At 40.2% G+C, this 16,253-nt stretch overlaps 1 protein-coding gene across 6 annotated transcripts in view; it reads left to right on the top strand.

Annotated features, from left to right (window-relative positions):
- Positions 1-356: 356 nt before the first annotated feature.
- BLNK (B cell linker) overlaps positions 357-16,253 on the top strand; it is a 44,472-nt gene continuing 28,575 nt past the window's right edge. For 3 of the 6 annotated variants that reach the window (XM_058840974.1, XM_058840975.1, XM_058840973.1), the window contains exons 1-2: positions 357-751; positions 14,360-14,425. In XM_058840974.1, coding sequence (XP_058696957.1) covers positions 705-751; positions 14,360-14,425 — 113 coding nt within the window. In that variant the 5' untranslated portion in view covers positions 357-704. Of the gene's footprint in view, positions 752-14,359; positions 14,426-16,253 lie in introns of those variants that run through there. The other 3 variants (XM_058840977.1, XM_058840976.1, XM_058840979.1) reach the window with 2 other exon arrangements.

The following is a 16,253-nucleotide window of genomic DNA, read 5'->3' as shown; positions in this document are numbered from 1 at the left end:
CAGGCTCAGACATATCAGAGCCATAAGACAGTCAGCTATCTGCCTCTTGAGTGGCAACAGCCTGGCTGTGTCTCTGAAGGATGAGGGTTTTCTCCTGCCTTAGTTTAAAATAGGGTAAGAAACTTTTTTCTCTTTACAGTTACACTCAAAAGAATGGGGATACGATGATGGTTTTCTCTTGCTATTACTGGGGAATCTCGGAAAAGCTCCCACGGAGCATGTTCCCAACTGGCACAAATTCACCAGGAGTGTAGAGGAGCGGGGAGGAGGAGGGGAGCCAGGCGCCTGCCTCTCACCCCGCAGCCGGCCAGGTCACCTGGGCTGGGCTGGGCAGGGTCACCGGCCCGGCCCGCTGGGCCCGTCCCCACCCGCCCGCCGGGCCGCCCGCGCCGCTGCCCCGCAGCCCCGAGCCAGCGCGTCCCGGCGGCTGCGGCGGCAGGGGCGGATCAGCGCGGCCCCGAGCCCAAAGGCTCCTCCTCGGCTCCCGGCTCCGCAGCCACCTGTGCGCGGCCCGGGCGGGGCGGGGCCGAGCCGAGCCCGGGTCCCTCCTCTGCCGGTGCCGGCGGACGGGACGGGGACAGGCTTCGCTGGCGCGGCGCGGCCGCGGCGGGACCCGGCTGAGGGAGAGCCCGGCCGGGGGAGCGGCGGCACCGGCAGGTGCCGGGCCGAGGGCGGCGCGTCCCGGCGGGGCAGCGCTCACGGGCATGGACAAGCTCAACAAGCTGACGGTGCCGGCCGGGGAGAAGTTCAGGTAGGGGCTGGTCCGCTCCCGGTCTCCTCCGGGAACGGGGCTGTTGCGGGGACGCGCGGTGGGACGGGCCGCTGCCCGCAGCCCAGAGCGGGGCGGTTGGGAGGCGCCGAGGCACGAGGAAGTTGGCAGAAGCTTTAGAGTAAAACGGAGTTTTGCCCGGTTTTGCCAAGGGGCTGCGGGGAAGTGCGGGAGGTAAACACAGGTCTGGAGTGGATAACACAGATTTTCAAAGCAAAATGTGTGTCGGCTTCACCTGCAGCGCAAAGAGGAATATTTTCACAGTGTCTGCTTTCAAAGCTGTAAGGAAATAGTGCGTGACTCACTGTGATGTATGAGTCTTATGCAAATTAGAAGAAATTAATTGCTTAATGCTTTAATGTCCTATGAAGATGGTTTTTGCAGTTAAGTTCTGTAATATTTCCTAATCTTCGAAAGAAGTGGTGGAATAGAGGAAACTGGAAAACAGGAAATGTTCCTTAGTGAAGGAGAGCAATGTTAAATACAGGGTTTGAGAGGAAAAAAGCAGAAGCTGGCCATTACTGAAGTATTTTTAGTGTGTCTCGATTCATGTGCTGGTACAGTTGGCACCTCGAGGCTCTTTCATCATGACTGTCTTTCTGAATAGTTAAAAGAAGTTCTGTTTCAGATTAAAGCAATGTGGAATTCTTTTCCTCCTCTAAAAAAATAAGAATGAAATACTGAAAAATATTTTTTCCTAAAATAAGTCATACTTAAGCACTCAACACTAACTTATAAACCCTTCTCAAGTCTCTCTCCCTCTCCCCAGAGACCTTCAAGCAAACTGGAATAATCCTTTGTAAAGCTAATTTTGATGGAATGCAGTTTATTGATACCTACTTTTTCCATACTGTTGAAATATTGCTGTGGGGGATGTGTACTTACAGATCTGCAGTGACACAGGTTCCTCAGCTAGGCACACCTAATGAAAGCCAAGCAGGCTGCATCCTAGGCCCAGGCAAGAAGTCTGTGGAAGGCTCAATGGACAGGGGGAAGAACACAGGGAATTTCCTAATTTTCTGCAATTTACCACCTTAAGTAGTCTAAACTGGTTTAAATGGTGTCAGAGCTCAGTGTTGGTCTGAACTAGCTATCTTTAAATAAATAACAAGTTGAGGAACAAGATGGAAAGCTTGATTCCAAACAATTAAAGCAAGATTACCTTCAAGTATCTAAAGTGAGTCTAGATGTGAGGGTTATAACTGCCCACAACTTTTTAGTGAACTGAATCAAAAGCCCTAAACCTGAAAGGCAGCACCACACCTCTACTGCATCTTCACATAGATGACAATTTCCATCTTGTCTGAAGTTCTAATATTGTTGTAAAAGAGAAAGAAGTAGCTCTACTTTCCTGTAGTAGCCTGAAGTATTACAAGTTACTCTTTTTCTCCTCCTCATGGCAAATTCAGCTTATTTGTGCAGGGAATGTAGGAGCACTTGTTTCTCAAGCGTGTGAGTGTTCTCACCACACACAGTGGACACACATGCTTCGACTTGAGCACGTCAAAATATTCTTTAGAAACCTGGACATGTGGCTACAAAAATCTTACTATGGTATCATAATTTTAAAACCTGAAGGCAGAGCTTTCCATGAGTAGATATCCATAGGATAAATTTAAGAGAGATGTGCAAATACAGGAAGAGATCAGCGTAACATGGCAACAGCCTTTTCCCCCTTTGAAACACCTGGATACCCCCTCGTGCTCTGTGACCTGCTGACAGTGCAGTTGACTTCCTTAATACCACATCTGTCTGCATGGAACACTGCAGAGTTTGTACTGAATGTTACATGATCTAAATGGTTATGTCAAAAACATACTTTTCTTCATACGCTAAGATGCAATGCCAAGAAATGTTCCTGCCAAACGGAGTTTCAATTTATGTGATTATAGTTTGCATTTTTAAAGATAGCTTTCTTAAAATTTCTGCTTTGTAGCAGAAAAAGTTTAAAAAGCACTGCTGTTGAGTCAGTGTCTGAGAGAGGATCTTTTGATTTTCTTTTAAGTGTAGACCTGGAAAACTAGATATTATGTGGTTTTGCTAAGCTCAACTATTCTCCATGGGTATAGTTGAGCCTATCAGACTTAGCTTTTTGTTGCATTAGCAAATCTTACTTCAGATCTGAATTCTTATTGTGTTCCGTTTGTTGAGTTTGTTGCAACAATAAGAACCAGAAGTGCTCTTATATGCCTGTCTGCCTAACATGTTGTGGTATGTACATTGCTTGCAGTAAAGCCACTCAACTAACTTCAGTAATAGTTGAACAGGAATTCTGGAGCTTCATGGAATTACGGTATTAATTTCTATATAATGTTTCTTAGAAGACATGCACAGTATTATACAAATATTTCCTTAGAGTACATTGTGTATTCTAACTGCTTCCTTATGGTCAGGAAAAATTAATTCAAGGGCTTGGTTATTTATTGTGAGAGAAACTAATCTGTGACATACAAGTGTTTTGGTACTTTGAATTGTTTCCCAAAGAGTGAGGTGAATACATGAGCAATAGCCATGCTGCCGTGGCAAGCTCTAGTGTGCCTGGATTTCAGACTGAACTTCAGGGAAAAAAATTATGCTGCAAACATACAGAAATAGATGCACTCATGATCAGGGACAGTAGGCAGCATGGGTAATGGGAAGTTAGCAGCTCAAAAGAAAAGCCTGCACTAACCTTGCAGACTCCTTTGTGGTTTAACTTCCCTAGACTGTAAGTCTATGATTCCTGGTTTTTAAATAATTTCTAGCTACTATATGTGACTGTGTCATGGCATCTCTTCAGACCTGCTGCATTTTTTTATTATGACCACAGACCTTAATGATGACCCTCTGCCCATAGCTGGCTTTGCTGTTTAGCACAAAGTCATTTTGAAGGCATCATCACTGCTGCGGTGATGGGCAAACCACGGCACAAACCAAAGTGTGCCACATGCTTTCACTTGCCTAAGGTCATGCAGCCAGCAAGTTCCAGATTGCAAACAGCCTTTTCCAAGAGCACAGTTTCATGTTAATTTCATATGACTTCATTAATTTCCAGCAGTCCATCTCTGCCCCCAGCAAAAACAAAGACTTAAAATCCCTATCTCCAAGCATAATGCCTATTTAAGAGGGAGTGGAAATAAACTGGCAATTTACTTTTCTTGGGTTGAGCAAGTGTGTCTGGGGTTTATTGCAGGATTTTGTATTAGTCCCCCTTGTTAAACAGAAGGGTTTAAGCCCTAATTTTGTGAAAATCAAGAGGGGCTTCCTTAAGGCCTGAGTGTCTGTAGTCTGTCAGACTTGGAGGTGTTTATAGTCTTCACTAATTTTCTAGTGGTAGCGTGGCTATAACTGCTAGGCCTTTTTCTTTAACAGAGGATCTTCTGACAATGTGTCTTCTTGAAAGCATGTAGTAGAAAATTAATTAATTTGGGATTTAAATGATATTTAGCTGTAAACTGATACCTCCTTATAGGGTGCTTTACCATAGGGAGCATTGGGGAATATCTGAATATTAGTTTTGTGCTGTAAGAAAATACTTTATTATAGTAGTTCTACTAATTCCTCTTAGTGGTAGCAAACAGAAACTTTATCTGTTTTTTCAAGACAAATTTTAACTTAGTGTATTGCCTCAATTAACTTGAACAGGACAAAAGAACAAAAAAGAAACTCAAGCAAGAAATAAACTGGAGTTTCAAAGTAACCTAGAGAATGTTCCCCATGACAGAATTAGGCGTCAAAGCCCACATCCAACTTCAACATCTCAACCTCTTATTAGTTACACAGAGTCCAGAGGAAAGGCTATGCAAATGATAAAACACCTCCAAGTCTGACAGACCAGAGATATTCAGGCCTTAAGGAAACCCCTCTTGATTTTTATAGAATTAGGACTGAAACCCTTCTATTTAACAAGGGAACTAATACAAAAACCATTCAGTGGTTTGTGTTGAAAGGGACCACCCTGTTTCCATCCCTCCATCATGGGCAGGGAAGCCTTCCACTAGATCAGGTTGCTCAAAGTCCAGTCCAGTGTGGCCTTGAACACTTCCAGGGATGGGGCAGCCACAAGTTCTCAAGCCAACCTGTTCCAGTGCCTCACCACCTTCACAGTAAAGAATTTCTTCCTAATATCTAAAGTGCTCTCAGTTAGATGATGCCATTCCCCCATGTCCTGTTACTACATCCCCCTGTAACCAGCTCCTCTCCAGATTTCTTGTAGACCCCCTTCAGTTACTAAAAGGCTGCAATAAGATCACCCCAGAGCTTTACCTTTTCCAGGCTGAACAATCCCAATTCTCTCAGCCTCACTTCTGCTCTTCTGCCTGCTCTGGTGTTCTCTTTCTAGCAAAAGTCTAATCTGCCCTGAGGACATAACAGCTGTGAAGGTCTGCTCTTCACCATCTATTGCCACCCACAGCCACCTCCTGTCTCAGCTTCCAGTGTCTCCTGACTGCACAGTATCACTCCATGGTGACAGCAGCTTTTGTGGTACACCCATGTTTTAGCCCACCAAAATGCAGACTGAACATAAGGTCACATGAAATCACAGTTCAGTGATTTGCAGTCTTCAAAGTTGAGTTTCACAGGTACAGGGAAAGGAGATCACCGGCTACATTTGCTGTGCTGATGAGTGCAAACAAAAGCTTTTTCTGTAGGATTGTTAGGTCCTGTTTGCCATACAAAGCACAGGATTCTGATTAAAAGATAGTTTTATAATCTCTATTTCCTCTGATTTTCTGTCAGCTTAAATAGTTCATGAATCTCTCATCTCTGAACTTTGGAACGAAATGAGATAGGAAATGCAAACTTCCCCAGATACCGCTGCAAAAATCCATTCTTTCACTCAGTGTGACTTCTCTAAGTCAAATCCTCTTGTTTCTCCCTCTGACCTTGCTTCAGCACAGCACAGCCTCCATCCCATCTATATTTGTCCTTCTTTATTCCCTTCTCTCTGTGCAACCACTTCATTCTACCAATCCATTTAAAGCTTCTTTTCTTCTTTCCATCTATGTCATCCTACCTGCACCAATCCCCTGGCTAAAAAACCAACCAAACAAACCAAACCAAAAAAAAAAAAAAAAAAAAAAAAAAACCAAAAACTCCACCCACAAACTGAAGAGAGGGAAAAAAACCAAACTGGACCACTATATAGGATTTATTCTCACACAGAATTTCCTGCCTATATTGCTGTTTATAGAAAAGTATGTTTAAGTGTGACTGTGATCTATGTGTGTTTTAAACAAAAATACAGTAATTGAGACAAAATGATGCAGTAAATATTGAAACTATCAAGACATGCCCTGCTTTAATCTCTGCAGGTAGACAGCAGTGTAGGAGTGGAATCTGTTCACAAGATCAGCTATGCTTATATAGTTCCTATAGCTTTATTCTACTTGTGCTGGCAAAATTATTAAGTAATTGGCACTGCTTCGTATGCACAGTGTTCCAAATAAAACAAGGCCTTGTAGAGACACTGTAGTTCTGCCAAAATAGCTGTCCAGAGTAGCAGCATTTGTCAACCATAGCAATCACAAATGACATGATCCTTGGCCTGCAGCTGTCAGTTATTCAGCAGAAGCGAGTAATTTAGATTTGATCTAATGACATAGGGTTTTGGGATTTTTTTTTTAGTAAAATAATAAATTATCAAGACCCAAGCAGATAAACCAAGAAATTAATTTTCATGGCCATGGGGAAAAACCAACATTCCAGCAAACGTGGTAAAACGTAAAAAATTTTTTACCTTTAGTTTATAAATGTACCCCATACAGCTGTGTAGAGTGCTAGATACTAAATCATAATATGATATTGCCGGTACCCAGTGATATGTTGATTCCAGAACAAAACAGTTTTGTGTTTTACAGAATCATTCCAACCCTACATACTGTGCAGGACATTAAAATGTGATAGATGCTTTGCTTTTGGAAGGTAAATATGACAATCATAAATCATTGCAAAAAAGCCCCACTGGAAAACCATATTAGTTTATATGCTCAGAAGACAGGAGAATTGAAAAATTGGTGGAAAACAGTGGCTAAAAGGGACAGTATTTTCCCATTTGGCTTTAGGGCATCATCTTAGATTTTTGGTAAACTGTAAGAGGATGTGATGTAAATATGTTTGGTTTGTGCCAGCTGTAATAAATCAGTGAGTTGTAACAGAAACTTGAAAATTCTGTTAGCATCTTTATCCTAATCAGTTAGTATATACACTTTGAACAAATTTTTTTCCCCAGAAATAAGCAAAGCCAGATGTGCAATGCTACGAGTTTCTGACCTCAACATAAATTACTGCACAGTAAATACTTTAGAAAGAATTGAAATAACTCATCCTGAGGCAATAACATGAGAAACATGAGTATATGTTTTTCAAGCTTAATTCAAGGGGAAACCAGGTGAAGGATGCTATTAATGCAAGAGTCTATACATGTGGCTAAATGTTTCCTTCCTATCTTAAAATATGGATGCTGTAGGCATCTCTGCAAGAAGCACAGAGGCAGCAAAGTGCTGCTGAAGCTGCAGCTACATGGCCAGTTGAATTTGGTCTGAGTCTGAGCTGCCACCAAAAGAGCAAGTCCCTTTCTTCCACCCTCCCAATTGCCCTGCTCACCCTGCCCTTCTCTCACTGGCATTAGGGTTCCAATGACCACATGACAGAGCTGGATCTGATCCTGCTGGTATCTAAATTGGCAAAAGAAAAAAGAAGTTAGTTTCCCAGCTGGAAGTCCCATGAATCATCATAGCTGGGGAAGCACCAGGGCAGAGAAGAGCGGAATTTCCCCTTTCAATGGCAGCCCATTGGGCTCCATTAAAGTGACATAGGGATCAGCTAGGGAATTTCTCCAGCATTTCAACGAAATTTGATTGGCTTCAGAAGAAAACAAACAAAACTGATCTATGAGTACCCTCCATTAGACCCCTGTCAGTGCCACCCCACATCTGTGATGAGTATAATGCTTCTGGTGCTTGAGCAAGAACACTTTCAGCCCAAGAACAGTGGTGTTTGTCAGTGGTAATATTCTGGGTCCATACCAGATCCTCTCTTTATTCATTTCCTTACAATGCCTTTCTGCTTCCTCTTCTTGTTGAAATATAAAAGCTACTTAATTCTTTTAAATTTCTGTCCTTGTTCTCCTTCAGTGGAGAGAGACTGTACCCAGGCTGTAGGGGTACTAATCCTTCAGGGAGGTACAGCACTCTCTCTAGTATTGACTGGAACTGTATTTTAGAGTAGCCTAATGTGTTGAGCTTCCTCCTGCTGCTTGAAAACCTTCCAGAAAAGTGGAGTAAGTCTTTTGAATGTGGCTTCTGGGGGGGGGGGAGGGGGGTGTTATTTTATAATGCATTAACTTATATTAACTTATATGCACCAGAGAGCTGGTGCGAAAAAGAGATCAGTAAACCAAAAAAAGGGCTGAAAACAGAGCAGGTCAGTCACAGAACAGAAAGCATGCTTTACCTTTTAATGTTAAGAAGTGACATGTAATATCCACTTACGTATCATAATACCTAATTATTTTCTGTATTCATTACAGTGTCACTGTTTTTCAGTTGGGATAAAGGGGAGAGCAATCTGCATAAGAGGGAAGAGGTGTCCAAATCTTGGAGGTTTTGTTTGTTTATTTCCAGGCAAATTCAAATGCTTAGCATTGGAAGCCTAGAATAGGTTCTTTCAATATGCAGAACTCCCAATAAACCCAAATTACACTGTTTACTTTTACATTAGGCATGATTTCTGTCAAGGATGTATTATCCCTTTACATGCTACATTTTTTATTTACTCAGTGGATATTAGTACTTACCAGTACAAGGAGGACTGACAGCTTTTTTGTAAAGATTACATAGAGGACAAATGAAGATGAAAAATATAATCAATATTTAGCCTTTCTGTGCTTCTGTGTATACCATGTAAACACACACCTGCTCTAACTATGGGGTTTGCCTTTAGGCAAAATAGTGGATGATTCAAAAGTGAGTAGAATAGGATGTTTCTGAGACTTGAAAAAAATTTAACACTCTTGTCAAAATGAATATAAACTGTTGTCATTTTCCCTTGTGCATCTCCCAAACACAGGTGAAAACAATTCCTTTTTCTTTCTTCCTCTCAGATAGGGAGCTTTGACTTCTCCTGATAAGCAAAACTCTTTGAACTTTTCTTCAGAGCTTTGAGATAGCTTTACAGATAAAGATCAAAGGCTCAGTGCCTTGAATGGATGGTTTGGTGCCACAGGTTACCATCTCCAGCTCCAAACTTCCTCTTCTCCCACCAAGGAAGCCATTGCAGGGGGTGAATAAAACTCCAGAGTGGATGAGGTGCTGTAAGGCCCTACCTTGGAACAGTAGCTACTGAAGCGGTTTATCTGACTGCACCTCAAGGATTCAGCTGTCTCTCTCACACATTTTTATGTATTTTACACATATCACAGCCATTGAAAACACCAACTCTGATCCAGGTGGCCGATTCCACCTGGGATTTCTTGAAAAGAACTCCCACTCTTGCTGCTCCAGGTAGCATATGATGTAAGGGTGTGTGCATGTGGGGATCTGAAGCACCTGAAGGAGGTCCAGTGAGGAATTAGAGGCTTTCTGCATCTATATTTGGTATTTCTTTTTGCTTTCTACTGAGGAATTAGAAGTGAAGTAGAATGCAGTAGAGTTGTTTTATATCATTTAATTGCATTGTCTTTGAGGCACAAAATTGACAAGTAATATGAAAATACATCTTAGAAAGACACCTGAGTTCACCAAAATCCATGTTCTCCCACAAAGACCATGGCAGGAGCATTGCTTTCATGGAAGCCTGGCATAGGAAAGGTGGTCCTTTTCTAGTTTGTGAATTCAATTTGAGAAGATATTTCAACATGAGAAATATCAGCATAATTCCATGCTTTTCAAAATCTCAGGTGGTACTTTTACAAATACCCATCTAGGTAAACATGTTCTCCCCAAAAAGGAAGCTGGAATCTTCCCCTTCAGCCAGAAACAATAACTTTGTTTCTTAATTTGGTCACCTGCATAGCTGTTTATAAAACGGAAAGATAACAGAAGCACAAAACAAAGACCAGCTGGGGAGAAGGTGGTGGAATAATTGTGCAGTGAGAAGCCATAAAGGAGGGGTCTGGACATGCTGCTCTTTCTTTAGTTTCATATTTTAATGTGTGTTTTTTTAATTAACAGAGGTAGCTGTAATAATTTCTAGTTTTCTGCTCTTTGAGTTTTGGTTTTTATCTTCTAATAAATTGACTTTTATTCTCCAAATTTCATTATACTCTTCTTTGCTTTCTCTTTTGTGGTTCTTTCCTGTAAAACTTTTTAGCTGAGTGGGTACTTTTGGAGATTTTTTAAGTCTAAATTTGCGCTTACTAAATCCCATTCTAGGTTTTTAATGCCAAGTATTTGTTTGCCTGAAAAAGAACCCAAAGAAACAAAAACTCTGAAAAATAACAATTTTTTGTTTTAATGTGATCTGCCTTTCTTAAGCCAAAAGTAAGTGCTACACCTACCCACAGTCTTACTTTAAGTGAATGGATGTAGTAATCTTCAGAAAATGTGACTTTCTAGGTACAGAACTACAGGTTGTTTCTCAGTGAGAAACAGATGTACCCAAAAAAATATAAGAACTGCGATTAGGATGCAAGTTGTCTGATTGACAATATGTTTAATTTTTAAATTATTTTTACTGTTTTAAAACCAATTCAACTTCATCAGTTAAAGACCTAACTGATGTGAGGAGGAGGAGAAGGAATGTACAGGTCCCTTAATGTTGAATATTACTTGCAAAGCTGCCCTAGCAAACATATCAATATATCATGTTCACAATTCTGCTCCTTTTTAACTAAAGAAACTGGTTTGTGAGTACTGATGGGGATTTTTCAAGATGCAAAACCGGTAATTCAGACAGTACTGTAAATACCAGAAATGTAAGAAGGTATTTTCATCCCCAATATAAACAAATAGGTATGCTTGCAATATAGAAAATCTCCTGTAAATAATTTAAAATTAGTTTTTGTTTTGCTACCTCTCCTCACTGGAGCTGCAGTCAGCCCTGTTTCCAAAAACATTAGCAGGACCCCTCCCAGCTACAAGTGCTCACAGCCAGATACCCTGAAGGAATTGTGTCCCTCTGGCCGCTCCAGAGACCCTGCAAAACCAGCAGTGGGCTGTCACTCCCCAGGTGACACAGGCACAGACAAAAGCCCGACCGCCAGTGTGTGCACTGATGGTGCGACCTGCTGGGCTCACTGTGCACAAGGGGTGAACTGGGCTGCTCATGTACACGGGACATCCCTCCCTGTTTCCAGGAGCAGGGACAGGTCATGACCCCTGGGGAGACACTCGTGCTCTGAGCCTCAATACACACATCTACAGGATATGTCTTCACAGATTTATAATACCCATAAACACAATTCCTCAAAAACTAGACTAAATGGTGGGAGAACTCCATATTACACAAATCTGTCTGAAATTAAGACAGACTTCTCTTTCTCAAGTCTAGGGACTCTCTACCTCATGTCACATCTGATTTGATTGGACATTTGTTACACACTTTATTCTTTATTTTTCTCTTTAAGAACTATTTTACCTTTGGAAAGCTTTTGTAGGATAGTGTGTAGGCAAAATAGCCGAAGCTTCCAGGTGGTGATTGAAGGTGGGGATGTGTCACAGGCCAGGTCTGCCCATCGTCCTCACTTCATCATCACATATTCCTCATAAACTCAGCTGTGACCAGATCAAAGAGAGGGTGGGGCTTTTTTCATTTTGTTTTATCTCAAGGCAGCTCTGCCAGTCCTCGAGTGCAGCAAGGTATTTAGTAACACTAAATTCTTCTTTCAGGATGTATGGTATTTACAATAGTAAAACATTCCATCTTCCTTCACATAGGTATCACAGCTAGTGACCCCTTTGTTAATAGATCTGATAATTCTGAATTACTGGAGTTATTAGCTACAAAAATAGCAACACAGGGCTAAAAAGTGTTTTGTTTTAGGTTTCTGTCTTTTTTTTTTGTTATTCCTTCCAAAACATGTAGAATTTCTAATGTATTTGTAAGAAATCTAAAACTTCTTAGAAGCACCGACAGCCACAACTTCCAAACTTATTATTTGCAGAACTTTGAAAATCTATTGTGTGCCATGAGATCCTGATGAAAGGGTCCCATCCAGTCTACACAAATCAGAATTAAAATGGATCTCAAAATATCTATTGCTGAAATGTGTTTTCAAAGATTAGCAGTAACACAAACTGCACCTTTATCTGCAAACATGATTTTGCATTAAAAGATCCCAAGCAGGTTTAATGAAGAGTTGGAGCTTGTAGTTAAAGAAGCAACTTTAAGTTTTACCTCTTGATTATCTTTAATTATATGCAATGCAAAGTAAGACAAGCATTACTCATTATTTTTATTTACAGTACTAGCTGATGGAGGTCCTTGAGTATTTCTAGTATCTGCTTATCCCAAGAGAACACTAGAGAATAAACATTAGCTGGTAATGACATCCTGACTCAGACACATTGTGAAGAAAGAGGCTGTAGTTATGTACCTGGAGTATATAACCTATAGTTGTATACTTGCAGTATAATCTCAAGTATTTGAGAGCCATACAACAAATATTTTAGTGCTAGTCAGATATGTAGATTCAGTCAAAACTTTGGGTGTATAAATGCCCTTCTGTGCTTCACTTTCCTCATCACTCTGGAATGGCCTTTGGGCTTGGGATTGAGTGCCTTAAGATTTGGAGAATCCTCTTGCCACAGGCTTTTCTATCTGCCTCATGTTTTCTTCTGTCTCTCTAAGATATCAAATCAGACAGACAGCTCTTTCTGAAACTTCTCAGTTGCCTTTTATATGTCCTGGCACTTCAGGAAATTTCAGCCTCCAGCTAACTGGACAGACTGGTTTTTGCAGCTCATTCAACTCTATGGGTTGAAGGGGATTCCACATGAACTGGAGATCAGCTGTGCTTTATGACTTCCTGCATTTCCTACTTTGTGCACTGGTTGTCTGCTTACTCTCACAGGCTTCAGACAACCTAAATTCTCCAGAGGCAACAATCGAGTATTTTGACAATTTCTATAAGAGCTATGTAATTTTAAAAACTGAAAAAAATCACACTGATGCATATTAGGTACTCTCTAATTTATCAAATGATAAATTAGACAGTACCTAATATGCATCATTTATCAAATGATTGTAATGAGAAATCTAAATGCCTCCAGAAAAATAATAAAGAATAAGAAACACAGATTTTTAAGAAATTTGACTGCAAAAAGTGGGAATGTTTTCATTTCAGTCCATCTGCATGGAAAAAATATCATAATAGCACCAGTGCATGTGATTTCCTAATTTAAATGCACCCTTTTTTAATAGAAATATGTAATATAATGATCTTTTGAGCTATAGCCTTATTCAAGACTCATGGAGCATCCATGATATTCTAATCAATTCACCTAAATATATGGTCAAGTGAAAAGCAAACTAATTCAGATTGTACTTATCAATTTTGTGTTGGATCTTATTTGCATGCCCATATGAAGACTTTTTTAGCAAATAAATTACAATATAGAATAAAACCAGTAATGTGAAAAAATCCCACCTCTTTTTCAAAATAAAGTAATAATTTTGCTAATGTAAAGATATTGGTGTCAGCGGTGAGCAATAAGCAATATTCAGATAGAAATCTACAATTAGATTTTTGTTGGTGAGACCTATCTCTGGCAAACAGCAAAAGAAATGTAACTGATGCTGACATCCATCTCTAATTAAAGTCTGGCAAACCTTTTTGAAAGAAACACAAGCACTTACAGCCATTCTCTCCAAACTAGAACTAAACCATTTAGATCTCTTTTCATTCTCTTCATTCCTCATTACTTTTCATTTATAGATACTGCCAGGTGCCAGCTGGGGCACAACACAGAAACAGCAAACTGCAGATGATGGCTATTTCTGATGTTTCAAGCAGAACCAGAAGCTAAATCTGTTAAGAAAAGAAAGCCCAACAAATACAACAGAAAAGCAGAAGTTCTTCTGAGCTTTTTATCTCAGATTTAATGTATTTGGTTAGTTTAGATGATAATCCAAGCTACTCTTATAGGTGTAGTACATTGTTGCTGGAAATTTTGGAGCATTTTGCTGTACACCTGTTTCTCACAACTATAAATAATTAATTTATTTATATTAGCAAGTAACACTATATCATTTTGCTGCAAATTAATAATTTGAGTTTTAGCAGGAGTTAAAGATGTGCTATTTGTCTATTATTCTTATTATATTTAAGTTTCTCATGTACGGTCAGAAATCAGAGGGCATCACCATTAGCTTTGCAGCATTGTAAAGTCAGTTTAACATTTAAATATTCTGAACTATTAATTTAGTATTTATTTATTCCTAAGGCACTTACTCTAAGTTGATTGTTTATACCGTACTTAATTGTATTTAGACAAAGGATAACACAAATAATGCTAAAGAGCTCTTAAAAAGGAAAAAAAACTTTGTGCTCAAATGATGTAACAATTAAATCATTTATTGAAGATATATTGAGCAGATTTTCCTTAATTTATATTAATGGCTGTTCAACCACTTGGTAATTTAATGCTTACTTTGTTTAATATCTTACAGGAAGCTTCAAAAGATGGTGCATGACATCAAGAAAAATGAAAGTGGGATAATAAACAAGTTCAAAAAGTAAGTTTGCAATGCCAATGCCTAGTTCTGTCAATGTGGGGAAGTTTGGATTATGAGCATAGTGATGTGTAATACTTCAGTGATGGGAGCATGCCATTCCAGAGGGATGTACTTCAGTGCATGGAAAGAGCTTTGGTTCAGACTGCAGCCTGCAGAATTGTCATCAGTATTAAGACTACCATAAAGGAGTTGCAGAGCTGGAGTCCAATGATAGGTTGTGTTTGTAGCCTTGAAAAAAACTGTTTGAGTGAAGAGCCTTTTTTTCAATGTTTGCTGAGAATGGTCATTGCTTATTGTTTGCTTGTGTGCCTTTTTCCTTAGGCAACTGCTTAGTCTTCCTTCTCCAATTAAGTTGAATTTGAGCTCCACCTTGAACCAGCTGGTCAGACATCATACTTAAAATTCCCATAAAAGTGCTAAGTCCTCCCGTGTTTCAGTCTTATAAAGCAAAATCCAGCATTACCTAGCACCCTTATTCTAGTAAGCTGTGCTGAGCAACATGTAGATTGTGTCATGTGCACGAGAGTATCATAAAATATTCATATGTATTTATACATAGAAATTCCAGTAGCTTTGCATCCTTGTCAAATGAATACACTATTCACTGTTTCCAGTCAAACATCTATTTAAAGCAATTAGCTATTTAGCACACTTTTCTTGATGCAACAGCTCATTTGCATTGAAGTTCCATTTGGATGCGATTTGTTCATTCAGATGTGTTTCTTTACATGGGTCATTGGCAACAAAAGTATTAAGTACTTTTAGAAGTTAATTACAATACCCTATCTGCAGTGTTTCCAGGACAACCATACTAAATTCTAGAAATACAGCTCTTGTACATAAAAGACACATGGAAACACTGTTTTAAATTGTTTTTAAAGAGGGACGGTGATGGCTCAGTTCAAGGGAAACAGCTAATCCTCTCTGTATACCAAGCCATCGGCTATTGGCACAAGCAGTAGGGCCCTGCTGGTTTGGCTGTGCAAGAGCTCTGGAAAGCCAGGCTGGCTCAGCTCTTGCCCCTGCTGCCAGCCCAGGCAGGGCTGGTGTTTGTGGGGCAGCTGCTGGACCTGCTAGAGGAGGGGGATGCACTCCTAGGAGCAGCAGGACTGCCCAGCTCTCTTGTTCCCCAGGCAGGAGGAATAATCTTGCCCTCCAAGCCCTCTTTTGTGCTCTCGTTTCCACTGCTGTATTTCTGACCACAGACCTTGAACAGGCTCTGATGGCAAAGCACCTGATATATCAGACAGATTTTTGAGATGATTTTTTTCTTTTACTCGTCCTCTTTTACTCTAGGATTTCTGCAGTTCACAGTTAATCACAGTCACTTGCTGTACTTACTTACTTCCATGCAAGCACAAAAGGAGATTTTCCCATAAAATGGCCATCTTTCAACTAGGGGTTTTAAGTTAATTTGTGGTTTTAACACAGTGACCACTGTGTTCACCACAGTGAAAAACTGATTTTCACCTACGACCTGCTTACAGGGAAGAGCTGCTAGGCTGTCCAAGGCTTTTGGTGGGGTTTTGGAGAGGAGGGGGTTAAAGAGGGTTTCTTATAGTTGTTTCTTTTTAATAAAGGGTAGCTTCCTACTTTACAATAGTTGCTTAATTGTAATTAATAATGTTCCAGTGGATTCAGTTCAAAAGCCTCAGAGAGGAAAGATGATGGAAACAACAGAAGCATCGAAGGTTTATCCTTTGAGGCTACAAAGCATCTCCCATAGTTGCCTGAAAGTGAATTCTGTTGTTAATCAGTTGTTCTGATTGTGTGTTCTTCCTAGTGAATAAAAAATAGAAAAGGGAGAAGTAACATGAACCAAATGTAG

Source organism: Poecile atricapillus, chromosome 6, assembly GCF_030490865.1.
Source record: "Poecile atricapillus isolate bPoeAtr1 chromosome 6, bPoeAtr1.hap1, whole genome shotgun sequence".
NCBI lineage: Eukaryota > Metazoa > Chordata > Aves > Passeriformes > Paridae > Poecile > Poecile atricapillus.
The sequence above is the reverse complement of the archived record's forward strand: the minus strand, read 5'-3'. Positions and strand labels throughout refer to the sequence as shown.